The sequence below is a fragment of the Colobus angolensis genome, unplaced genomic scaffold, assembly GCF_000951035.1.
Source record: "Colobus angolensis palliatus isolate OR3802 unplaced genomic scaffold, Cang.pa_1.0 Scaffold3, whole genome shotgun sequence".
In the NCBI taxonomy this organism is placed as follows: domain Eukaryota; kingdom Metazoa; phylum Chordata; class Mammalia; order Primates; family Cercopithecidae; genus Colobus; species Colobus angolensis.
In genome coordinates, this window is record NW_012116265.1 from 5,359,232 (window position 1) to 5,385,207 (window position 25,976).

Below are 25,976 nucleotides of genomic sequence, written 5' to 3' on the forward strand. Positions count from 1 at the left end.
GCCTCAGTCTCCCAAGTAGTTGGGATTATAAGCATGCACCACTGTGCCTGGCCCTTTTTTTTTTGTATTTTTAGTAGAGCTGGGGTTTCACCATGTTGGACAGGCTGGTCTCAAACTCCTGACCTCAGGTGATCCCCTGCCTCAGTCTCACAAAGTGCTGAGATGACAAGCACGAGCCACTGCGCCTGGCCATCCTAGTAGTTTGTATCACCCACTCCCTCATGGTTTCTCTGGAAGGATCTCTTAAATAAATAACTCACAAACAAATTCTCATCCAGGATCTGCTTCTGGGATACCTGCTCTGAGTCAGTGGTTGAGATGGAATGGAGATGATGGCAATGGTGATAAGTTCAAGGAAATGGGAGGCTTGGGTCTTGGCTGGGTTGTGTGTGGGATGCTGAAGTCACTTAGAAGGGAAACAGGACCCAGAGAGAAGGCTGCGGGAAACCGAGGGAGCAGCCAGGTCTACCACTGATGGCCATGGGGAAGAGTAGGAAGTGGAGGAGCCAGAGGGCTGGGCTCTCAAAGGAACTGCGGGTTTGACACAAGAATGTGGGGTATTGGTTTTCCAGGACAGTGTGACCCTGATGTTGTGAGTGAGGGAGACTGTACAGCCCCTACCCCAGAGTCATACTCAGAGCACAGTGTCCTCAGGAAAAGCCCAGGTATCAGGAGAAAAGGTGCAGGAAGGGACCCTGAAGAGACTGGGGACATGAGGGAGTCTTCAGATCTTCAGCAGGGGCCCCTGAGGCATCTCTGGAATGGTTCATGGTAGGGGTGAGGGGAAGGATGGATCAGAGGGGAGGAGGCTGAGAGCAGAGGAGAGATCAAAGATCAAATCTCCATCAAGTGACCTCACTGGCCTCACACTTCCCAGAATTGGTCCCTTCAGACCTGGTGGAGGCAGTCTGGATATGGGGTGTGGAGATTGGTAGTACTCCTGGCCCATAGTGGGCATGCATTAGTTGAATAAACAAATGAATGACACATCAAGTTTGTAGATGCCCCGCCTTTTCATCATTCTAAACCATTGTCACTTCCATGTATTTTATGGCCTGATAAATATGGAATTAGTCGAAGTACCTCTAGCTACTTGTTATCACCATTATTGGGTGGGACAAAGCGAACAGATTTCCTAAAGTTAGGGAATTACACAATAGGACATGTTATGGACTTGAGCCATAAGATCTATTTTCTTTTTTTTTTTTAAGATAGAGTCTCACTCTGTCACCCAGGCTAAAGTGCAGTGGTGCAATGTTGACTCACTGCACCCTCCACCTCCCAATTCTCCTGCCTTAGCCTCCAGAGTAGCTGGGATTACAGTGTGCACCACTATACCTGGCTAATTTTTGTATTTTTAGTAGAGACGGGGTTTCAGCATGTTGGCCAGGCTGGTCTGGAAAGGATCTTTCTAATAGGTCAAAAAATATTTTTCAGTTTTGCTTTCTACTGAGGATCTACAGATCCACAGTATAACTACTTATGATCTGTTTGCTTGTGACTGCAGATACTGAAGGATTTTGCTGGGGAGGGAGAAGAGTGTGTGGAGGAAGAGGGCAGGGCTGGAGAATTGAGATGAGCCCTGAGCACAAGGGACACTGGAGGCCAGGGAAAGAACCATGGCGGTGCTTGTGGGGTTTTAACAGGTGCAAGCTGGGAGTTTCAGAAGGCTCACCTGGCTGCTGAGTGGAACCTGGGGCTGGGTGGGGGAGTGAGGAGACCCCTCCAGGAGCCTGTGAGGAGAGATAACTGCTTTTGACGAGACACTTGGGAAAGACATCTGGAAGGAATGGTGCTGACAATAGGATTTAAAACCCTTGGCCCCAGGGAAAGGAGATATTTTGAGAATTATGACTGCTTATATTATTTTTAATCCCAAGAGGAGGAAAAAGGTCTTTCCTGTATAAAGTGCGCTAGTTTATTTAAATTGTGGAGGAAAAAACTTAGGGCAAGAGACAGAATATGATATTCAGGAAGCATTTTGGAAGAAGACACAAGGACCCCCAGCTGTGGCTGTGTGCACCTTTAGGGCCTTGATCGTGGAGGAAGGCTAAAGGAGTCCATCTCGTCAATATGGAGGTGTCAGAGTCTATTGGGAGAATCCTGAGGTAGGCAGCTCTAATCCCAAAAGATGGTGGTCCAGTCGGATATGCCTGGGCTGCTCTGACGAGCTCAGCACACACAAGGAATAGCTCTGGTCCTGGGCAATTTGTGCTGTGGGTCGGAGGGTGAGAGTTCATTTGATCAGAACAATAAAGACATCCCACCTGCTACTAGGAGCAACCAAAAATGCTCAGAAGTTCTGGAACGGGGATGCTGCTGAGCAGGGTTTCCTGGCAGCATGAGAGAGAAAGTGGTAAAAACAGCAAAATGCTGTTATGGTATAGTACTGAAGTCATCAGGCACACACTGAGACTTCCTGTGAGTGAGGCCTTGTGAATGATGCTGGAGACGGAGACTAGGATAAGATCTGCCATCTCTGATGCTGACGCCCAGCCCGGTTCTCCCCTTTTCCTCTCTAGTTTTTCTTTCTCTTTCGTGCATCCCCCTCCATTTGCTGTCCCTTAAATGTTGCTCCCTTGAGCATCATCTTTTACTGTCTTCTCATTTTACATCTCCCTCTGGACCACTTCATCCAGTCCTGTGGCTTCAGTACCACTTACATACTCATCACTCTTAAATCTAGGGATTCAGCTAGATTATTCCCCTGAGTTCTGGTCCCTTATGCCTCATGTTAACTGGGTAGCTCCACCTGCATGGGCTACAAGAGCTGCAAACCTAACTCTCCTGCATTTTCTGTCTTGGAGAGCACGATACTCTTACAAGCTTATAAGAGTCATCCCAGACGCCTCCCTTCTTCCTTTGCATCCATCACTAGGACCTGCACATTTTACTTCCTTAACACCCCTTGTCTCTGACTCCTCCTCTGTTGCTGCCTGAGTTGAGGCCTCATAATACATTCCAGTAAACTCCTACCCACATCCCCCACAGACGATCTCTCACTTGCTCCATGTCTTTTACGCATTGCTGCCAGAATCAGCTTGCTAAACCCAGGCCTGACCCCATGGCTCTTCTCCCTGTGTTAGCCTTGATGGCTTCCCATGTTCATTAATAAGACCAACAAGAGCCACACTCTCTCCTCTGCTTGTCTTTGCAGCTTTATTTTGATGTAGCCATCTTCACACCCTCTAGTCCTGACGTGCAGACCTGGTGTAATTTCCCAAATGCCCCAGACTGATTCGTGGCTGAGTGTCTTTGTATCAGTTGCCCCCTCTTGCTGTTCTGCCTTCCTCTCGCAGACACCTAATGCCCTTTCCAGACCAGTGTGCACCTTGTCTTTGCATTCTCATCTCCTCTTCAGTGGCATTGACACTCCCTCTTCATGTCTTTCTTTCCCCCACACCTCTGTCAAGCACAGCATCTGCATGCTTTGTTGCATTTGCTTGCATAGATCACATAGTTTTCTTTACCTCGTAATAATGTGGACAGCTCTCATTGATTGAGGACTTACTTTGAACAAGGCATTGAGCAACATGCCCTACATTTTATGTTAAATCTTCCCAATAGTGCTCCTGCTTCTGTCCTTTTCCAGGGAGGAGGAAGGAGGCTTGGAGAGAGGACTGTCTTTTAGGAGCCCTGCCCAGTGTTTCCTGTGAGGGTGGGGCCATCTTGGAAGGTAAACCTATGGTAGGGGTAAGCTGGGTGACTGTTGAAGTCCAACCTTCCCCCTTCTTCCTCTAACCCTGATAACCTTATTCTCTGGGCCCTGTCTGCTGGTGGAGAGGCTTCTGACTCTTTTTTTTCCGCGCCTTTGGTTTATAAATACAAGAAGAGATTTGGCGAAAGATCAGGGGAAATTGTTGAGCTTACAAGTCCTGAGAAGGAAGTCACTGCTCCTTTAAGTCTCATGTGAACCCCTTGTTCTCTCCCCAGCCTGTGGGGTGAAAGAAAAGCCCTTTAGTCTTTTGGGTCCTCAAATCCCAGTTTATGCAGTTTGGCCCCAGTCAGAGGGACCCTAGGAAGGCAGACTCAGGGTAAATTCTGCCTGTCTTCCACCAGAGAGGGGACTCACCAAGTGTGACTCATGCCTTTCAATAGAACTTTTAACATCTAACAAGTATTTTGTACCCCTGAGTAAAAGAGAGTCTTGTAGCTCTTCATGAAGAGAACAAGAAAGGCCAGAAATGAATGTTTGGAGCCCAGTGAAGTAGAATACTACCCTGTCTCCTGTCTGTCCACTCTAGCACTTGTACAAACCATAAAGAACTCGCCTTGGACTGTTCGCTTTTTGAGAACTTTAAAACCTCGACTCTGGATTTCTGCCTGGGGAAAAAACTGCAGTAGTGCCAGGGGTGCTTCCATATGCAGGATTAACTCTGCAGTCAAAGTTTTTGTTGGACAGGTGTGTGAACCTGATATCATAAATGCTGGCCCAAAGCAAATGGAAGAATGGATGAATGAACAAATTCAGGAATGGAACAAACTATAACCAGGGGTCTCCTAGTTGTAGGTTCTCTACTAAACTTCGCATTGAGACACAAAGGAAGGGCATCTTATAATATAATGTTGGGGGATGAGCAGTCAGCTTGGAGGTGGGGGCATGTGAGGTGGGTTTTGACGTTTGCGAAGGAATTGACCAAAAAGAAAGAGTCAAGAGGTGAAAAGAATCTGGGAATCAAGACCTGTTTCTCTGGGACAGGTGTGAGCAGGTCTGGGTGCTGCTGGGTTTTGTTGGGGCAAAGGTTGCTTGTGGGGGCGTAGCAGTGGGTGAGGCCCGGGAGATAGGCAGACGCCAGGTCCTGGAAGGGAGAGTCGGGGAGCAGGGCATGGAGCCTGCACTTTGCTTTGAATCTTCGTGGTACCTTCAGAGGATCGTTAGCAGGGGTCCGGGTGATCACATTGACACCTGAGAGAGCAACACGCCATGTACGTGGCTGAGATGTGGAGGATGGATTTAAGGGGGACAGGACTGAAGGTGGTCACAATGATTCAGGTGAGAGAAGATGGGGGTCTGGACTGAGGGGACAGGAAAGGACAGATGTGAGATGAAGTGGCAGGCAGTTCCAGCTTCCTCTGCCCCCCAGCTGCCTTGTTTCCTCTTCTCATGGCTCCACAGGGTCTCAGTCATTTCATCACAGCCTGATCTCTTCCATCTGGAAGTGCAGCCTGAAGTTTTGAAGAGAGCAGGGGGCAATGCTTCGCCCAAAGGGAGAGCCTCTCCTCGTTTTGGGACCATGGCTTGCTCACTTAGTGCATACAGACTTAGTGTTACTGCCATTCTTACTGGGATCAGCTTGATCGCCTTTAAGGTAGGGCTGTCCCGTGGAAACAGGGAAAACATGATTTGGTTATTGGGGTATCTGGAATCAGAGGCAGCAAAGACTCTGCTGTAAGAGCTGCTGGGACAACTGGAGGCTGGTGTGGGTGGAGCACCCGAGGTGGAATCCTGCACTCCTCCTCTTTCCTGCCCTCTTCCTAACACCCTCCCTCCCCAGCAGCCTGAAGTCTGCCTTTGCCTCTCCAGGCTGAGCTGTAACCTGGAACTCTTTGGAAGCTCTGAGCCATCAGTGCAGGTGGCCCTGGAATGATTCCAGACCTGGAGTAGGGGTGGGAGGTCGGCTGTGGGGCAGGGGCAGGTGAAAGGAGGGTGTCCTTTCCCTCTCGCCAGGGAGTCTGCAGTCACAGTCGCACTTTGCCTGGGTCAGTAGGCAGAGTCATGCTGCTGTGTGACAGTGGCACTGAGGCAGCTGCATTTCAGGTTTCCAAGAGACTCTGAACCCTTGGAATGCCATTTGTTTCAGGTGACGTGGAGGAGTGGAGGCACTCGGGTTAGGTGTCTGAAGACGGATTCAAGGATGCCGCTGCTTGTTAGCTTATCATAGGTTGCTCAATGTCACTTCTCTGGCCCATAGTTTCCTCATCTGTCAATAGGGGCAGATAATGATCATTGCCTTATACAGAAGGTTTGGTGAAGATAAAAACAGGTTCACTGGCTGGGTGCAGTGGCTCACACTTGTAATCCCAGCACTTTAGGAGGTCGATGCCAGCAGGTCGCTTGAGGACAGGAGTTTGAGACCAGCCTGGACAATGTAGCGAGACCCCGTCTCTACAAAATATTAAAAAAGTAGCTGGGCATGGTGACATATATCTGTGGTCCTAGCTACTGGGGAGGCTGAGATGGGAGGATAGCTCGAGCCCAGGAGTATGAGGTTACGGTGAGCTATAATTGTGCCACTGCACTGTAGCCTGAGCGACAGAGCAAGACCCTATCTCAAACAAAACAAAGCAAAACAAAAATAGCTTCATGCATGTGTAAGATCTTTGTTAATTCTTCCATTAACTCTGAAGGCAGGATGTGTCTTATTAATTTATGTAGCTCCAGTGCCAAACGCAGTGCCAGGCAAACTCAGTTGTTTGTTGATTGAACGAATGAATGGATGGTGCAGTAATATCTGTGGGGCCTGAGAAAGCCTGAGTAATGTAAACTTATTAAGAGCTTGTTCAACCATGAAAAAGCCAATTTCCACATGTGCCCTTCCGTATAACCCATATTTAGATGAAAATGAAATATGTGCTGATATTCTTTTTTTTTTTTCCTTTTGAGACAGAATTTCACTCTTGTCACCCAGGCTGGAGTGCAATGGCATCATCTCGGCTCACTGCAGCCTCCACCTCCCTGGTTCAAGTGATTCTTCTGCCTCAGCCTCCCAAGTAGCTGGGACTACAGGTGCACATCACCGTGCCGGGCTAATTTTTATATTTTTAGTAGAGCCAGGGCTTCACCATGTTGGCCAGGTTGGTCTTGAACTCCTAGCCTCCCAAAGTGCTGAGATTACAGGCGTGAGCCACTGCGCCCAGCCAGGCAGATATTCTTGAGGAAACATTTTAAAATGAAAACTAGCAGAAAGGATATTATTTTTCAACATTTCCTTTCTCATCACTTCTTGGCAGCACTTTTGCTGCCCAGTACTCTTCTGTTGGAGCTGTAAAGTGTGATAGGCCATTACTTTATAGTTCCATTCATTATTGGTACGTTGTGAAGGAAAGAACTCCACCGCCGTTCGGAAACTGAAGTGGTCAATCTCACAGACCGGAAAATATTTTTATGCCTATTTGAAACAAATGTCATTCCTATTTTTTGGGATAAAAGGGCCCTTTCCCCCTGGAATTGCTGTGTTTCCTCTTCCTGTTCCTGCACTCTGCAGAACTGACTTCGAAGTCAGATGATTCCCTTCTCAATCTGGCTTCTCTCTTTTGGGCAACTTAACCTTGACTTAGCCATTGAACCTGTCTGGGTCTCAGTTTCTTTGTCTGTGAAGCGCGGCTGTGTTGGGCATGAGCATGCACCTACAGGCCTCTAACTGGAGGGAGTGTCGGTGATCAGGGCCCTGGCTGCTGCCCTGAAGTCCACGGCTGGGCTTGCACTGCGGGTACATTGCTCCGGTCTGCTGCCAGCCGGTGTCTGTGCTCAGCAAGGATACCATGGTAGGATTGTTTCTGGGAGACACAGAACTCCTCAGACAGCTGACTTCAGCTCGAGAACTCCTTGATGGGCTTGCTAAACTTCCTTAGGCTGGAAGATGCTTACCTCCTCCTTCCTTCTTTCCTTCTTTTTCCAGGGGTCAGACTTACATAGAATCTAGTGGCTGCTCTAGCCTCCACAACTCCCTCTCATTTTCTCTCACACATGCATTCCCCCTAATCAAATTCATGCACATTTAATCCCTTCTTGGCATCTACTTCTGGGGGGATCTACCTGGCTCATGCAATGTGATAATTCCTTGTAGTGAGGATCGAATGCAGTGATGTAAGTGGAATGTTTGTCAGAGTGACAGCATGAGTAAGTGCCCAGTAGGCCATCAGGACTCCTGTCACCTTCACCACCATCCTCATCACCATCCTCATGACCATCTGGCCAAGTTTGCTTCTTTGTTGGTTCCAGGCACAGAGACCTCCAGTGGTTCGTTACAGGTCACAAGGCAACTTTGTATTAGGGTGAGAACAACATGGCTTCTAAGGAAAATAAATGGATTAATGAAAATACCATTTAAAAATTTATTCAACTTGGCTGGGTGCAGTAGCTCACATCTGTAATCCCAGCACTTTGGGAGGCTGAGACAGGCAGATCACTTGAGGTCAGGAGTTCCAGATCAGCCTGGCCAGCATGGCGAAACCCCGTCTCTACTGAAAATACAAAAATCAGCTGGGCATGGTAGTGCACACCTGTAGTCCCAGCTACTTGAGAGGCTGAGGCACGAGAGTAGCTTGAACCTGGGAGGTGGAGGTTGCAGTGAGCTGAGATCATGCCACCACTGCACTCCAGCCTGGGTGACAGAGCAAGACTCCGTCTCAAAAAAAAAAAAAAAAGAAAAGAAAAAAATTTATCCAACTTCAGCACAATCCAGATCCGTTTCTAGCCATTGAGATATGCAGTCTTCTTTGCCAAAACAACCAACTCGATCTTTAGTGAAATGCACAGAAGGTTTTGTAATATTCTGAGATCTCTGCCTGTACTCCTGACATCTACAAATATACTCCAGCCAGTAGACCAGGGCTGCTCATTTGCTGTTCCTGAGAACCCTGTGGACGTTTAGAAAAAAAGGTGGCTGCTATTATTCACATTTCACAGTAAGCAAACAGAGAAACTAAGTGACAGTTTTGAGGTCATGCCGTCACTGATGAGTTTGGGACTAAAACTCTGGTTTTTGCTCTGATGCTTTGGAAGCTCAGGAATGGGTGGATTCTGTTCAAACTCTGCCCTAATGGACAGTCTTTTAGCAAACTGGCACCAGGACCTGGCCTGAAGAGACCTTTCTCACGCCCAATTCTGCCCAGCTTCAGGGATGCTAGAAGTTTGGGAAGCATCCATGATGCAGGCCAGTGGAGGAGACCACCCTCCACTCACCTCCATGCTTATGCCATTGCATATCAGCTGATGAAGCTTTCAGCTAATGTTGGTTACCTGGTGCTGTGGAGCACATTCCTTAAGCTGACTGGCAAGCCCCTGAGGCTGGGAGGGACTGTGCCTTATCCCAACCGTACCACACCCCTTTGTGCCCATTCAGCATTAAATAAATGTATTTATTTATTTATTTGTTTGTTTGTTTTTGAGACGGAGTCTTACTCTGTTGCCCAGGCTGGAGTGCAGTGGCGCAACCTCAGCTCACTGCAAGCTCCGCCTCCCAGGTTCACGCCATTCTCTTGCCTCTGCTTCCGAGTAGCTGGGACTACAGGCGCCTGCCACCACGCCCAGCTAATTTTTTGTATTTTTAGTAGAAACAGGGTTTCACCGTTTTAGCCAGGATGGTCTTGATCTCCTGACCTCGTGATCCACCCCCCTCAGCTTCCCAAAGTGCTGGGATTACAGGTGTGAGCCACCACGTCCGGCCACATAAATGTTTGTTTTTGAGAGTGCTGGTGATTCCGATGGGGCTTTTGTGTGAAGGAATTATCACCACCACCAGAAAACGACATTTGCCCTATGCCAGGCACTATGCCAAGAAATTGAGATCCAATGATTAAAAGATGAACTTTCTGACTCCAAGAAGTTGGTAGGCTAGTGGGGAAGATCAGCACACTGAGCCTGCCTGGAAGAGCCCAGGACGACTTCATAGAGGAGGTGGCTTTTGGCTGAGACTGAAGAGGATGGGAGTTTTCCAGGCAGATGAGGGTGGGGAAGGGGTAACTGGCTGAGAGGACAACACCTGCAAAGGTGTTGAGGTGTGAACGGAGCACTGCTGTGTTTGAGGACTTACTTTCAGTGTTGCTGGAGTGTCAAACTGTTTGCCATTTGACGCTGCTCATCCACGTTGTCTGTGTGGTTTGGATGTGCCAGCATTCCTTCCACCCTTCATTCACTTATTCCACCATCATTGATTGTCTGCCCACCACGTGCCAGGCACTGTGCAAAACATTAGGGATGCAGAGGTGAGGGGTAGACAGGGTGCCTGCCCTCATGGAGCTTTCTGTCTAATGGGAGTGCTGGACAAGGGTGCAGGCACTATTAGCAGCACAGCACAGTGAGTGCTGAGCAAGGGAGAAGTATTAGTGTGTTCTCCTGCTGGTAATAAAGACATACCTAAGACTGGGTAATTTATAAAGGAAAGAGGTTTAATGGACTCACAGTTCATATGGCTGGGGAGGCCTCACAATCATGGTGGAGGGTAAATGAGGAGCCAAGTCACATCTTACATGGCAGCAGGCAAGAGAGCATGTGCAAGGGAACTCACCTTTATGAAACCATCAGATCTTGTGAGACTTATTCGCTATCATGAGAACAGCACGGGGAAAAAGCTGCCCCCATGCTTCAATTACCTCCCACTGGGTCACTCCCCCAACATGTAGGGATTATGGGAATACAATTTAAGGTGAGATTTGGGTGGGGACACAGCCAAACCATATCAGGACACCTGAACTAATGGAGGGCAGATTAGTTTCCTGGGGCTTCCATAGCAAATTGCCACGCATATAGTGGCTTAAAGCAATACTAATTTATGATTGTATGATTCTGGAAGTCAGAAGTTCAAAATCAGCCTCACTTGGCCAAAATCAAAGGGTAAGCAGTACAGGTTCCTCCAGGAGGCTCTAGGGGAGGATCTTTCCCTTGCCTTTTCCAGGTTCTAGAAGGACCACATTTCTGGACTCAAGGCTGCATCACTCCAACCTGTGCTTCTGTCCTCATATCCTCTCTCTCGTGCCCTCCTGCTTTCTTCTTATAAGAACTCTTGTCATTATATTGAGCCCAACCATGTAATCCAAGGTCATCCCCCATCTCAACATTCTTAATCACATCGGCAAAGTCCCTTTTGCCATGTAAGATAACATTCATCTATGTCTTAGGGATTAGGATGTGGACCTCTTTTTGGGCCATTATTCTACCTGCCTCCAAGGCAGGAAGAGAGAAGGTGCTCCCGGAAGTGATATTTAATCTGAGATTTCTGGGTCAGAAGCGAGATACACATGGAAGCAGGGAGACCCCTTGGGAGGCTGCTGGGCTGGTCTAGGCAAGATGTGACGGTGGGCTGGATGAGGCTGCTGGCCACAGGGGTGGGGGAAGGCCCAAGGGATGAAATACAGTGAGGAGGCAGAATGAATGGGAGATGTGGGCAGTGGTAAAAGAAAGCCACCCAAGGCAAGGCTCACCTTCTCGGCATCAACAGGAGCAAGGGGGAAAGTGAATGCAGCGTCTTTAGGGAAAGGTTAGCAAGAACATAATGCCCAGGTTGTTGATTCTAATGTATAGCTCTTTCAATCAAGATTCCAGACAATTTTGCGTTTGCATAAATCTGAGGGAAATTTAACATGGAGTGATTTTATTGGATTGGATAATACTCCATAAAAGACTGACGTTCAGCTCGGTTTCCAAAGAGAGAAACTGATTCCAAGGGCCTAGGAGGAGAGGCAGATGTTTACAAACTTAGATTCTACTAAGCCACCACCCCTACAGCCAGTTGGTTTGAACAGGGAGTAACATGGCCTGCTTTTTGACTTTTCCAACAGTGATTGATCAGTTTAACTCCCCGCTGGAGTGGGACTGTTTACCCCACTTAGGTAATTAGGTTTATCATCTCCTAATACCTTCTTTATGCAACAGCCAGCCTGCACCATGACAGAGACTATAAGAAGAATTGGAGTAATAAAGGGAGAAAAACACTGAAGTAGATGGCCGTTCATTGTTGCACAAGACATTTCTGTGACGCCTGATAGCATTGCATGTGCATCACAACCCCAAACTTCCTGTCATCACAGAAAAGCCTCCAGCTGACCCTATTTATTTCCAAAGTAATGAAATTACCCTACGGAGAACAGGGACCTTAGAGAATTCTATGTGCTTCAAAAACCAGGAAACATCTTCTTTCCAATGACATCTTATTGGAAAACAATAGAAGAAAAATTCTATTACTAGTAGATCAGGAGTGATTATGCCTAAGTCACATCTTCTATTAAGATATAATAAGCTCATCCTTTTTTCCTTTGTTTTGTGACAAGAGGACTTTTTAAGTCTCTAGACGTTCATCTCTTCTCTGCTCTTGGTATCACCACCCCTTGGTAGTAGTTAGGTAGCCCTCTCCTGTTTACTTCCTCTCCAAGTTCGACAACATATTTGTTTTTAAATCTGGTGATTTGTTGTGTTTCTTACACATTGTTTCATCAAGGAAGCTAAGGGAGGAGGTGAATTACAAATGACAGAGAGACAGCTTTCAATTTGGACCCTTGTAGAAAAATGTAAGCATTTCAAACTCAGTTTATACTTTTTTTTTTTTTAAACTGGGACCTCTGGTGCTTATTTTTTAGAACTCAAATGGGTACCTAGCAACTGATCACATTTCCTAACCACAGGCTTGGTGACCCAGTGTTTCATCCTCACATTTGAAAGCTGGCTCAAAGAAGACATCGGTGCTTTGTTTCTGACACATATTGTATTTATTTATAAACAAACTCTCTTCTTCTTTATCCCCCACCCTGACTCCTCAGTGGCCGTTCCCGCAGCAGCACCGGTGTGCCAGCCCAAGAGTGCCACTAACGGGCAACCCCCGGCTCCGGCTCCAACTCCAACTCCGCGCCTGTCCATTTCCTCCCGAGCCACAGTGGTAGCCAGGATGGAAGGCACATCCCAGGGGGGCTTGCAGACCGTCATGAAGTGGAAGACGGTGGTTGCCATCTTTGTGGTTGTGGTGGTCTACCTCGTCACTGGCGGTCTTGTCTTCCGGGCATTGGAGCAGCCCTTTGAGAGCAGCCAGAAGAATACCATTGCCTTGGAGAAGGCAGAATTCCTGCGGGATCATGTCTGTGTGAGTCCCCAGGAGCTGGAGACATTGATCCAGGTGAGCAGGGGGTGAGTCGACCTTAGACCAACTGGTGGGGTGGATGGCAGTGTTGTTTTTATCTTCTGGGTCTCTAGTCTTGCCTTCAGTTGAGAGGCTCCTGGTGGTCGTGGAAGTTCTCTCCGGGGAGGTGACATGTGAGCTGACACCTCTAAGAAGCGATAGTGAGGCATGTGACAGTGTGGGGGAAGGAAGGTCTGTGTTTTGCATCTTGTCTTGGATGCGTGGTCAGAGACGGCAGCAGGCCAATGGACTTTGGATTTTCAAGTTCAAGTCCTCCCGTGTGTGCTGATTAACTCCTTGGTTCTGAACTCTCTGTGGAATGCTGGGATAGAACCCAAAGAAGGAAAGAATTTTAAATATGCAGATTTAGAATAAGCAGGGATATATTAACCTGTCCAAGGTCCATGAGGATGAGGTAGAGAACAGGCCACCAGGTATGTGGGTGAAGAGACTGTCAGCGGCCTGAGACAGCTGTTACAGTGGATTTATGGGGATGAAATAATATGGATCACAGTAGTAGTAATCATCAGGTTTGCTGTTTTTGAATACTTACTGTGTATCAGGCACTGTACTAAGGCCTTTACATACCCTGGATATTAAGGAAAAACGATTCATAGGAAAATGGAAGCAGAGAACTTGAACTGCAGTCTAAAGAAGCAAGGCAACACTTCTGGGCAACGGGTATGGGCTTCACAGTCGTGGACTGTGGCAGTGAGGAGCTATAGGAAAGCCAGAGAGTCATCTACAGGGCTGCGGTGCGAGGGACTGGATCAGGACGATTGAGAAGTCTGGGAAGCCAGAGAGAAAAGCAGTTCCCATGAGGAAGAAAGGGAAATGGTGGAGAGCCCTGTTGGAGGGCTTCACCTTGGATATGAAGGAGGAAGGCTGCCTCTGAGGCTGAAGTTCCACTTTCTATCCCAGACACCCTGCTGAACTACAAAGAGTGGGTTTTGGTGGAAGGCAGTGACATTTATGGAGGTGAGGGAGAGTCTCATCTGTCTGGGGGCTCTAAAGTTTGGAAGGTGGAGGGAAAAGACAGTTTTTACCATTCCTTCTGGCTCTGGGATGATGCACATTAAATTCTAGTGGCTGCAACAATCCAAGATAGTGTAGGATTCACCAGTCTGTGCTGGTTTTTTGTTGTTTTTTTTTTTTTTTTTGAGACGGAGTCTTGCTCTGTTGCCTAGGCTGGAGTGCAGTGGCGTGATCTCGGCTCACTGCAAGCTCCGCCTCCCGGGTTCACGCCATTCTCCTGCCTCAGCCTCCCGAGTAGCTGGGACTACAGGCACTCACCACCACGCCCGGCTAATTTTTTGTATTTTTAGTAGAGTTGGGGTTTCACCATAGTCTCGATCTCCTGACCTTGTGATCCGCCCGCCTCGGCCTCCCAAAGTGCTGGGATTACAGGCGTGAGCCACCGCGCCCGGCCTGTCTGTGCTATTTTAGTATTTATTTATTTCCTACCATACCAATAGAGTAGGGGGATTCTGATGCTACTTATGATCTAGCACCTTCATAGCAATCATATTCTTGTCAGTTAGTTTTAATAATGACTTGACTCTTAAATAAATAGAAATACAAATTCTTCCCTTCCTGGGAGTAAATATGATTTCATAACTATGCCCTATAATTCTTCTCAAAAAAATAAAATGTAAAAAATCCAAGGGCAGCATTTCATAGAACTGTTGCATAGGGAGTCAGTTCTCCAAATGGCTTTGTCTTTTTTTTTTTCTTTTTCTTTTTTGAGACAGGGTCTCATTCCGTCACTTAGACTGGAGTGCAGTGGTGTGATCATGGCTCATTGCAGGTTCAACTTCCTGATCGAGGTCTCAACTGATCCTTCCGCCTCAGTCTCCTGAGTAGCTGGAACTACAGGCATGTGCTACCATGCCTGGCTAATTTTTGTATTTTTTTTTTGTAGAGACAGGATTTTACCATGTTGCCCAGGCTGGTCTTGAATTCCTAGGCTCAAGTGATCTGCCTGCCTTGGCCTCCTAAAGTGCTGGGATTACAGGTGTGAGTCACCGTGCCCGTCCCTTTTTTTCTTTCATGGGAAAATTCTACCACACTTGCGGTGATGAGATTTTTGTACTAATCAGTGCCAGATTTAAAGCCTAGCATGCTATAGAGAATGGAAGAAATAATTCTGGAGTAGTTTTAAGTAGGAGTATAATTACACTTATACACATTGTTGTGATGTGGGGTAGAATCCTTTTTAATTAGTTGTAAGACATGTAATAATAACCTGATAGGTGATCTGAAGTGCATCTAGTATCGTGCGTGAGTTTTCCTTCTTTAGGCCATAAGATCTTGAAGAAAAGGAATGCATTGTCTTATCTTTACCTCCACGTGTGACCTATGCTTTGCTTTGCCTCTAATTATTGCCCAATAGATAAATGTTTTTAGAGCAAGATATCAACGTAAATTGTAGAACACTGGTGATGTCACAACCTATGTGAGCTTATCCATGCATTTGTTGATTAGTTCAATATTTCTGTATTTCCCATTCTTTAACCCTCTTCTTTATGAGAGAGCTCAGAGACCTGAATGAAGGACAGGGTCGGGGAGCGTGGAGATCCTAATTCTGATGCTGCCATTAAGACCTGTGCCCTGTTTTGACCTCAAAGATTTCTCTGTGAAATGAGATAGGTGTGTGCATGTGTGTGTTTGTGTGAATGTGTTTGCGCATACACACGTGTGTATGCATTTAAGATAATTTTATAACAATTTAAAAAGCTGCTCTTTATTAGGCATCTGTTATGAGCTGGGCATCATATACCCATTATCTCATTTAATCTTATCAACAACACTCTACGTTTGTATCATGATTCCCATTTTACAGAGGAGGAGATATCAGTTTCCTTAAAGAAGAACTTTCCAACCACCAAAGTGGTAGAGCTGGCAGTCAAAGCAAGGTTGGACTGACTGTACACTCTCTCATCCAAATAGTCTACAGGCCCTTTAAGGAGGTCTTGGTTTATAATAGTCTCCAGTCTCTTTTAAACATGTGCTTTATGTTGAATGCTGTATTAGTCTATTCTCACTATAAAGAACCACCTGAGGCTGAGCAATTTATAAAGAAAAGAGGTTTAATTGATTCACAGTTCCACAAGCTGTACAGGAAGCATGGCTTGGGAAGCTTCAGGAAACTTAAAATCATGGCAGAAGAAGAAGGGGAAGCAGGCATATCCTATATGGCTGGAGCAGGAGGAAGAGAGAGCAAAGGGAGGGATGCTACACACTTTTAAACAACCGTATCTTGGCCTGGTGCAGTGACTCACACCTGTAATCCGAGCACTTTGGGAGGCCAAGGTGGGAGGATCACCTGAGGTCAGGAGTTCGAGACCAGCCTGGCAAACATAGTGAAACCCCATCTCTACTAAAAATACAAAAATTAGCCAGGCATGGTGGTGTGCGCCTGTGGTCCCAGCTACTAGGGAGGCTGAGGCAGGAGAATCGCTTGAACCCTGAAGGCAGAGGTTGCAGTGAGCCGAGATCACACCACTGCACTCCAGCCTGGGCGACAGAACATGACTCTGTCTCAAAACAAAAACAAAAACAAAAAACCAAACAAACAGATCTCATGAGAACTCACTCACTGTCACAAGAACAGCAAGGGGGAAATCTGCCCCCACCATGCCCCTCCTCCAACATTGGGGATTACAATTCAACATGAGATTAGGGCAGGGACATAAATCCAAACCATATCAAACACTTTCCAGAATTTTAGTAGTCAAAAAGCATTAGATGGCCAGGTGTGGTGGCTCATGCTGGTAATCCCAGCAGTTTGGGAGGCCAAGGCAGATGGATTGCTTGAGTCCAGGAGTTCGAGAGCAGCCTGGACAACATGGCAAAACCCCTTTGTCCAAAAAAATACAAAAATTAGATGGGTGTGGTGGCACACGCCTGTAGTCCCAGCTACTTGGGAGGCTGAGGTGGGAGAGGTAGGAGGATCACCTGAGCCCAGGAAGTGGAGGCTGCAATAAGCCATGATTGTGCCACAGTACTCCAGCCTGGGAAACAGAGTGAGACCTCGTGTCAATAAATAAATCATTAGAGTTCCTGGCTGCCTAACAGGAATCATTTCTGTTTCTTCTCCCTATACACATGGAGCATCAGTCCTGGACCTGGGATGCTTTTAGATCTCCATCTACTATGACTTAAAGATTCATCCTTGTGTTTATCTACAGTTTTTCTCACAATATAAGTTAAGCAGGTTTAACTGCCGAATCTGTGTCAAATCATTGCGACAAATCATTATGTTTTGCCCTTCAGTTCACTGATACCTTCACAAGGATGAAAGTGTCTACTCTTACAGACCAGGGAGCTTTCTCATACTTTATGCCTCTGAGCAGCACTGTAAATAGTGATCACAAGAAACACAGTATTTAAAAATAGTCTCTCTTCATATCCAGAAGGGTTTTCAGTGTGCTGTGTTTTAAGCTGGAAAGATAGTACTATTGTATCTCACCCAAGTCTGAAAGGAGTGACCGGTGGGTAGAAAGTAGATGGAAAGTATTTATTTTGTCATGTCTCTTGGCTGGATTGAGTGAACCCCTCATAAAGCCAAGCTGGAATGTGTACTTCATATTATTAATAACCAAAATAGAGTACCCAGAACAGCACGATGCCCTCAAAATGCCTGAATAGCCTAGAAGAGCCGTAGCTCTTAGAGTCATAGTGGGGAGGGATTTTCTGACAAGTAAGACCACTTTATGGGGTACCGTCGGACTCCACAGGAGAGTGGTGGGCCACTGTCCCTAAAGGTGAAGAAAGATGGGTTGCTGTTATGAAGGGGACATTCTCATCCATTCATTTAGTCATTCATTCATCTATCCATCCATTCACTCGTTCTCAGAATTGCTGCTGAACTCCTGCTATATCAGGTAACATGCCAGGTGTTGGGGAGAGAAAGAAAAAGACACAGCTGGGTGCGGTGGCTCATGCCTGTAATCCCACCACTGTGGGAGGCCGAGGTGAGTGGATCACGAGGTCAGTAGTTTGAGACCAGCCTGACCAACATGGTGAAACCCTGTCTCTACTAAAAATACAAAAATTAGCTGGGCATGGTGGCAGGTGCCTGTAATCCCAGCTACTCAGGAGGCTGAGGCAGGAGAATCACTTGAACCCAGGAGGCGGAGGTTACAGTGAGCTGAGATCGCATCATTGCACTCCAGCCTCAGTAACAGAGTGAGACTCTGTCTCAGAAAAAAAGAAAAAAAAAAAAAAGACACACCTTGAGCAAGTGACTCACCTCTTGTTTCTCTTGTTTCTTCACAATGGAATATAGAATGTGGCCTCAGGGTGTTGAGAGGATTAAATGCAGTAATTCATGAGAAAGTCTTTGAACTGTGCTTGGCACATGGTAAGTGCTCACAAAAGGATTATTACTCCTGCATCTATTGCTGCTACTGTTCTTAGTATTATTCAGGGAGCTCAGAGTTTCAAGCAGTGGTCCTTAATGGGCTGGGGTGGGGTCACCGGGGAGGGGATGTTTGCCTCTAGGGGGCATTTGGCAATGTCTGGAGACATTTTTGGTTGTTACAGCTGGGGAAGTGCTATAGACATCTAGTGGGTAGAGGCCAGGGTTACTGCTGGATGTCCTACAGTGCACAGCATAGACCTCCCTCCCACAAAGAATTATCCAGTTCAACATGTTAATAGGTTGAGAAGCACTGGAGGAAGAGGCATGTACAATCTGTTGGAATACAGCTATCTGACAGATGTCAAAAAAAATGAAGCCCTAGTGAGGCAAACAGAGCTCAGAGAATATTTTGTGGTTATGTATCTCCTTCAGTCCCCACAGCTATTCTATGAGGATAGTCTTCAGTGCCCACATACAGATGAGGAAGTGAGGCAGCAGGAGCTGAAATGATGGATTAAAGTCACCTGGTTAGAAATGGAGGATCCAAGGTTTACTGCTGGGCAGTCTGACCACATATCCCAGGCTCTGAACCACCATGCACTGGAACAGAAACACAAAATCTGGGAGAGATTCATTGGGTAGGCCATGGTTGGAGGGTATCCCGATGGCTGGCATGTGGCCCATGGGAAAATGCTAACAAGTTTGTGGTGACAAGAATGTTATACTAATCAGTGCCAGATTTGAGGCACTGCAAGTGGTTAGAATGGCTTGAACTGAGAAGTATGACAGTACGTCGAAATGAGACTGGGAAGGCGGTCATGGGAGCTGGACTGAGGAGGTGCCTAGAGGACCTTTATGCTGTGGAATGTCGAGTCACTGAAGGCTTTAAGCGAGGATTGGAAGGTGGAAATTGGCTGCTGAAAAAACCTTTTAGCAATGAGGATGTTGGGTTGGAAGAAGAAGAAATTAGAAGAAGGAAGACCAGTTAGAATGTTGTAACATCACAAGTGAGAGATGCTGAGAGATAGAGAAAAGGCTACATTTAAAAGAGTTGACAAAGAAAACTTGAAAATTACTCAAACCTCATTCAGCAAAGATTTCTGGGGTGCCTGCTATGTGCTTCATATCCCTGCATGGCCTGTAGCCCCCAAGACCCTGGAGTTAATCTCCCGGCGTTAAATCCTATACCACTTAATGAGCTGTGTGACTTGGGCAAATAGCATAGTTGCCTCTGGCCTCCACTGCTTTTCTGTGAAATGGAGATTCTGGTCATAGTGTCTACCTGTTAGGGTGCTCTGAGGATTAAACAAAAGAAGCTCAGTAACTTTGAGCTCTTATTATTGCTGCTGCTTATTTGCTAGGGAAGGAAGAAAAAAAGAAACCAGAAAACTCCTAAATGATGAGCATTGTGGAGTTCTGCTGAGGGAAAAGAGAAGAAGGTGTCTGAAATGCCCCTTGGGCTTCAAACCCTACATTTTCCAGTAGACAAATTTTATTTCTATTGTTCAAATGCAGAGTGTCCATCACAGAAGTCGCTCCCTGAGTGCTGGGCTGGGCTGCCTACACCATGATGCTCTGTCTTTGTGGCTTGAGCTGGCTTTAGCACAGCAAGTTTCTATTCCATTGAAAGTGTTTACTGTGGGCATCTAGAATGTCATCTTTATCCTTAGCCTTACCGGAGACTCTCAGTCTCACATTTATTAAGTAGACACTAGGGCCGGCTCCGCTGATCTCTGTCCCTCCTGCTTCTCTGAATGGTTTGAGACACAGTTTCAGAGAACCTGAGGGACCCAGTGGGCTCAGGCAGCCTCAAAGGAGCAGGTCACCTGACCAGTGGAGTGACCATTGATTCCAAGGTGTAACCGAGTGAAAGGGCTTAAATCCCCAATGCCTGACTGCGATTAAACCCTAATGAGGTGTGTGGATCTTCTAGGGGAAGGGCCAGGCCCCTTTAATAAGGACGCTTCTGAACAAAGAGACAATGACGCTAATCCCAATTCCACTAGGACTGAGTTTGATGTCCTGGGGCAAGCTGCTTAACCCGAGCTGGGGCTCAGCAGTTCAGCTCATAGAGGACACAAAAGATGCATCCATCTCTAGAATCTTACCTCTGAGATGTGAGGGAGTGTGCAGATGATTGTAACTGGGAAACTTCCTACAGAGCTGGTGTAATAATAAAATAGAGCTACCACTTACTGATTGTTTACTTTCCTCTAGACTCTGTTCTAAGTGCTTGAATCCTCTAGCTCATTTAACTCTTGCAAGAAGCCTACAAAGTAGGTACTGTTTTTATTCCTTTTTTTAAAAACTGGGTCTTTCTCTGTCACCTACACTGGAGTGCAGTGGTGCGATCATGGTTCACTGTATCCTCGAACTCCTAGGCTCAAGCAGTTCTTCTGCCTCAGCCTCCTCAGAATGTTTCTGAGGGCAGGTTGGTCCAATCCCCTCAGAGTGAGCAGGTTATCTCGATCCCTGGAAGGCTGGCTTCTTCTCTGCCTCACTTCAGTCCCTGCCTCCAGCAAATTACTGAAGTCCTCAGAGGCCTCTCCACCGTGAAATGGACACTGTCTGTTCATGGGACTACAGGTGGATACCACCAGACCCAGCTAATTTTTAATTTTTTTTTTTTTTTGGTAGAGACAGGGTCTCACTGTGTTGCTCAGGCTGGTCTGAAACTCCTGGCCTCAAGCAATCCTTCCACCTTGGCCTCCCAAAGTGCTGATATTACAGGTTTGAGCCACTATGCCCAGTCTGAAGTAGGTTCTATCATCATCATCTCATTTTATGGATAAGCAAATAAACCCCAAGAAGTTAAATAACTTGTCCAAGTCCAGACAGCCAATAAGTGATTAAACTGGGGTTTGAGCCCCAGGAGGCCAGACTCCAGAGCCCACGCAACTGAACCCTTGTGCCATACTGCTCACTTGCATCAATGGTGAGTATCCCCTCACTGACATGTAGACTTCTTCATAAAGCTTCTACTCCGAGGAAAAGGCTGGAGGGAGAAGGAAACGTGATTCAAGAAAACTGTGCTGTCTGGAATGGTGCTATGGCACTCCACATGGGGAATATTGTATTTTCAAAGAAAGGGTGTGTTAGAAGGGGAATGATCATGGACATTACATCAGATAGACTTGGTCCCTTAATGACACTAAACCTAAGGCTCCTCCTCATATTAAAGGGATCACAGTCCTCATTTGGATGATTGTGGGGAGTGAGTGAACCTAGCAGAGTGGCTGGCATGTCACTGGCATTTAGGAAATGCTATTTCCTTCCCCCATCTGTCTTTCTTCTCTCAAGCGAACTGAGTAGACAAAAGGTAATTAACCTGGAGTACTTGCATTTCTTTGGCAGTAGAATAAAGTAAATTAAATGTAGTTTTGAAGTTGAGGTTTCCACGAATTTGATTTGGCGGTCACTCTGTCCCAAGAAAGCCTTTATCTTTGACGTCCTCACATGCCACAATTGCTTATCTCCCTGTTCCCCATGCAATTGTCTTAGAAGCTTCTGTACTGACTAGTCTTGGAGAAAGCCATAAAACATTCATCTTTTGTGATCCTCAAAGAATAAAATCGTGAGGAGCCCTCACTGACTGACGGGGAAGTGAAGAATGAATGCTTCGGTTTGCAGGGATGATGATGTGCAGCAGTCTTTTTTCAGGGTATGAAACAATCCCAGATGTTTTAAGATTTGAGTGTCTTCGGAGGAGCTCGAGTGGTCCCATGGCTGCCATCCCTTTTGGCCTTCTCGCTGAAGGGAGTAGCATTTCACAGGAGTGGGTTTAGGGTTGGATGAGGTGCCCATCGGGAAGGACATGGGATTTTTCATTCTAAGTGCCTTGCCGTAAAGCAAACGACAGGGGTCTATTCCTCCCTCTCTGGAGAACGTTTCTGGGAGCAGGTTGGTCTAATCCCCTCAGAGTGAGGAGGTTATCTCACTCCCTGGAAGGCTGGCTGCTTCCTTGGCTCACTTCAGTCCTTGCCTGCAGCGAGAGGGGTCTCTCCAACACGAAATTGACACCGTCTGTTCGTGATAGTTTCTCTGAAGAAAGTCCTGGGGCTTTCATCTGCCTGGCTGGGGCTAGGTGTGGAACTGCTTGGAGCATGAGCCTTTTGGGGGGGGGGTCTCTTCCCATCGGCTTTCTCTCTCTCCCCGACTGGTCCAGTGACACTTTATGTTGGTGAACAGCAACTTGACCATTGGTTTTCGCTTTATGACCTCTCTGGGATTCCCCGCTTCCGCCCCCAAGATGGCGTCTCACTCTGTTGCCCAGACTGGAGAACAGTAGTGAGATCTCAGCTTACTGCAACCTCCACCTCCCGGATTCAAGTGATTCTCCTGCCTCAGTCTCCCGAGTAGCTGGGATTACTGGCCTGCTTCACCACCCCAGCTAATTTTTGTATTTTTAGTAGAGACAGGGTTTCACCAGGTTGGCCAGGCTGGTCTCAAACTCCTGACCTCGGGTGATCTGCCTGCTTCAGCCTCCCAAAGTGTTGGGATGATAGGCGTGAGGCACCGTGCCTGGTCAGAACTTTTTTTTTTAATGCTTTCCAAATAGAGCCTCGGATACTTTGCTCAGTATTTAGGCCTTAGACTATGTTTGATGCATATTATTTGGCACCATTTATTATTTTTTATTAAAAAAATTAAAAAATAACATAATAATTGTATGTATTTATGAGGTACATAGTGATGTTTCCATACCTACAATGTATGGTGATCAGATCAGGGTAATTAGCATATTCATCATCTCAAACATTTATCATTTCTTTGTGTTGGAAATCTTCAATATCCTCCTTCTAGCTATTTGAAACTGTATACTAGATTATTGTTAACTGTAGTCATCCTGCATATAGAACACTAGAATTTATTCCTGTTATCTTGCTGTAATTATGTCCCCTTTAACAAATCCTTCCCTATCCCCCCCTCCCCTGACTCTTTCCAGTTAGCATCATTTATTAGGCACTGATTCCATGCGAGCTGGGTGCTAGAGAGTTTACATGTATCACTTATATTACTTAGCTTCATTTGCCTCTCGCCATTGCACCAAGAGGTGGCCACTGTTGCTGCCCCATTTTACAGAGGGCAAAGTTCTTGTAGCTAGCTAGTGACCAAAGTAGGACTTGAGTCTAGTTAGATCTCTCTGACTCCAGAGGCCACGCTCTCTTAATCATACTCTCCTTGGCTTGACACAGTGGGCTTAGAGAGTACATAAATGGATCAAGACAAATTCCTCTTGATGAAGGGAAAACCCACTCGAACGACATGATGAGAAGGCTCCTTTGTGACAGTTAGTGCTTGCCTTCTAACGCAGAGCTCTCTCTCCTGTCCTCTCCCTGTATTTGTAACCTTTCTGACATACAGAGAGCCTCCATGGCAAGGCTAAGGTGCCAGACTGTTGGCCTCTGGCTTACTGACTCATTTTATTGGCTGTGCTCCTTGGGCCTGACTCCACCATGCTTTAGTGGAGAAGGATTTTGTCTAAGATGTGGGCAGTGGCATGTGAGGAGTGGGCACCGTGCTGTGGTCCTGGGTGTGAACCTTTGATGTTGTCATGGCAACCAAAGCTGCTGTTCCTCAGATGAGAGGGCAAGAGATTACGAACTGCCAAAATGTCCTCTCCATACCCAAGGAGATGTTGGGTAATTTGCATGACCCATAAACATTTACCAAGACCGTGGCTCTGCCCTCCTGCCAAGACCCGAGTCACTCACTTGCTCACTCACTTACTCATTTGTTCACTCGCTCATTTATTCTTTCATTCAACAAACTTGATTGCCTACTGTGCTAGATGCTGGGATGTAATGGTGAATAAAAGACAGACATGGTCCCTGCCTTCTTGGAGCTTATAGCTAGGAGAACCAAATGTTCCAGGTTTTGTGGTTCTGGAGTAATTGTTAATAGTGCCCCTTTCCCTCTCAAAAGTGTCCTGGGGCTGGGCATGGTGGCTCATGTCTATAATCCCAGCACTTTTGGAGGCTGAGACAGGCAGATCGCTTGAGCTCAGGAGTTTGAGACCAGCCTGGGCAACATGGCAAAACCCCGTCTATATTAAAAACAAAGTGTCTTGGTTTGAAAGATAAAATATGGGATTATAAATCATGCTGCTATAAAGACACATGCACACATATGTTTATTGCGGCACTATTCACAATAGCAAAGTCTTGGAATCAACCCAAATGTCCATCAGTGACAGACTGGGTTAAGAAATTGTGGCACACATACACCATGGAATACTATGCAGCCATAAAAAAGGATGAGTTCATGTCCTTTGTAGGGACGTGGATGCAGCTGGAAACCATCATTCTCAGCAAACTATCGCAAGAACAGAAAACCAAACACTGCATGTTCTCACTCATAGGTGGGAATTGAACAATGAGATCACTTGGACTCTGGAAGGGGAACAGCACACACTGGGGCCTATTATAGGGAGTGGGGATGGAGGAGGGATGGCATTGGGAGTTATACCTGATGTAAATGACGAGTTGATGGGTGCTGACGAGTTGATGGGTGCAGCACACCAACATGGCACAAGTATACATATGTAACAAATCTGCATGTTGTGCACATGTACCCTAGAACTTAAAGTATAATAAAAAAAAGAAAGAAAGATAAAATATATGGTGACCCTACTTATAGACAGTGGGAGAGCCAAACCTTATGCATGTTCTTACACAAATAATTGCAACTAAAAGCCAGATGAAAGTTGCAAAGGAGAGGGAGCTAGAGCTATGGGATCCCCGAAGAGGAGAACTAATTTAGTAAGACAAGGATTCCAGGCAGAGGGGGTTGAGTCAAGGCCCTGGATGGGAGGAAGCAACATGCCATGGCTGAAGACTTGAGAGAAGTGAGCAAACGTGGCCAAAGGGCATTTAGCAAAGGGAACTTAGAAAGCAGTTTGGCTGGAGACAGGCAGGAGTCAAACCACACAGGGGTTGATTTTGAATTTTATCTTAAGAGTACTGTGAAGCTTACAGTTATGTTTTCAGCAGCAGAGTGATAGGCTCTGGTCAGTCAGTACATTGCCATTTTGGTCCTTCATATAAACCCAAAGGGTTTTATGTTATTCATTCATTAATTCAATAACTCAGCTAAATGGAGTGACAACTGTGGTACTCTGCTAAGTGTTTTGCTCTGGACTTCTGAACTGAATTGTCCTCAGTGGTGCCAAAACTCAACTCTTGCAGAAAGCCTTTATGGGCCCTTTATGTTGGGTCATGTCCTGCTTGGCCCTATTTGCCCTACACTCGCTAGTTGTCCTACACTTGCTAGACTCTCTTGGGTGACCTTCACTTTTCTCTGTCCCCTTCCCATGATTGTGAGCTCTTTGACGTTGAATCTGTGTCTTTTATCACTATATCCCTTCTGCCTGGCACAGTGGCTGACCAATAGAATATACTAAAGGCGTGAGGAATGAAGGAATGGTGGTTTTTGTATCTGGTTTTTTTTGTTTTTGTTTTTTGAGACAGAGTCTTGCTCTGTCTCCCAGGCTGGAGTGCCTTGGCGTGATCTTGGCTCACTGCATCCTCCACCTCCCGGGTTCAAGCAATTCTTCTGCCTCAGCCTCCCTAGTAGCTGGGACTACAGGCGTGCACCACCACACCCAGCTAATTTTTGTATTTTTAGTAGAGATGGAGTTTACCATATTGGCTTGGCTGGTCTTGAACTCTTGACCTTGTGATCTGCCCGCCTTGGCCTCCCAAAGTGCTGGGATTACAGGCATAGGCCGCTGTGCCCAGCCTTTGTACCTGTTTTGAAGACCAAGAGACCTTCATTTAGAACCT

At 46.5% G+C, this 25,976-nt stretch overlaps 1 protein-coding gene across 2 annotated transcripts in view; it reads left to right on the forward strand.

The window, feature by feature from the left end:
* KCNK10 (potassium channel, two pore domain subfamily K, member 10) overlaps positions 1–25,976 on the forward strand; it is a 144,041-nt gene that overhangs the window by 52,420 nt on the left and 65,645 nt on the right. For both annotated transcript variants that reach the window (XM_011949454.1, XM_011949453.1), the window contains exon 2: positions 12,475–12,824. In XM_011949454.1, the coding sequence (XP_011804844.1) occupies positions 12,475–12,824 (350 nt within the window). The remainder of the gene's footprint in view (positions 1–12,474; positions 12,825–25,976) is intronic.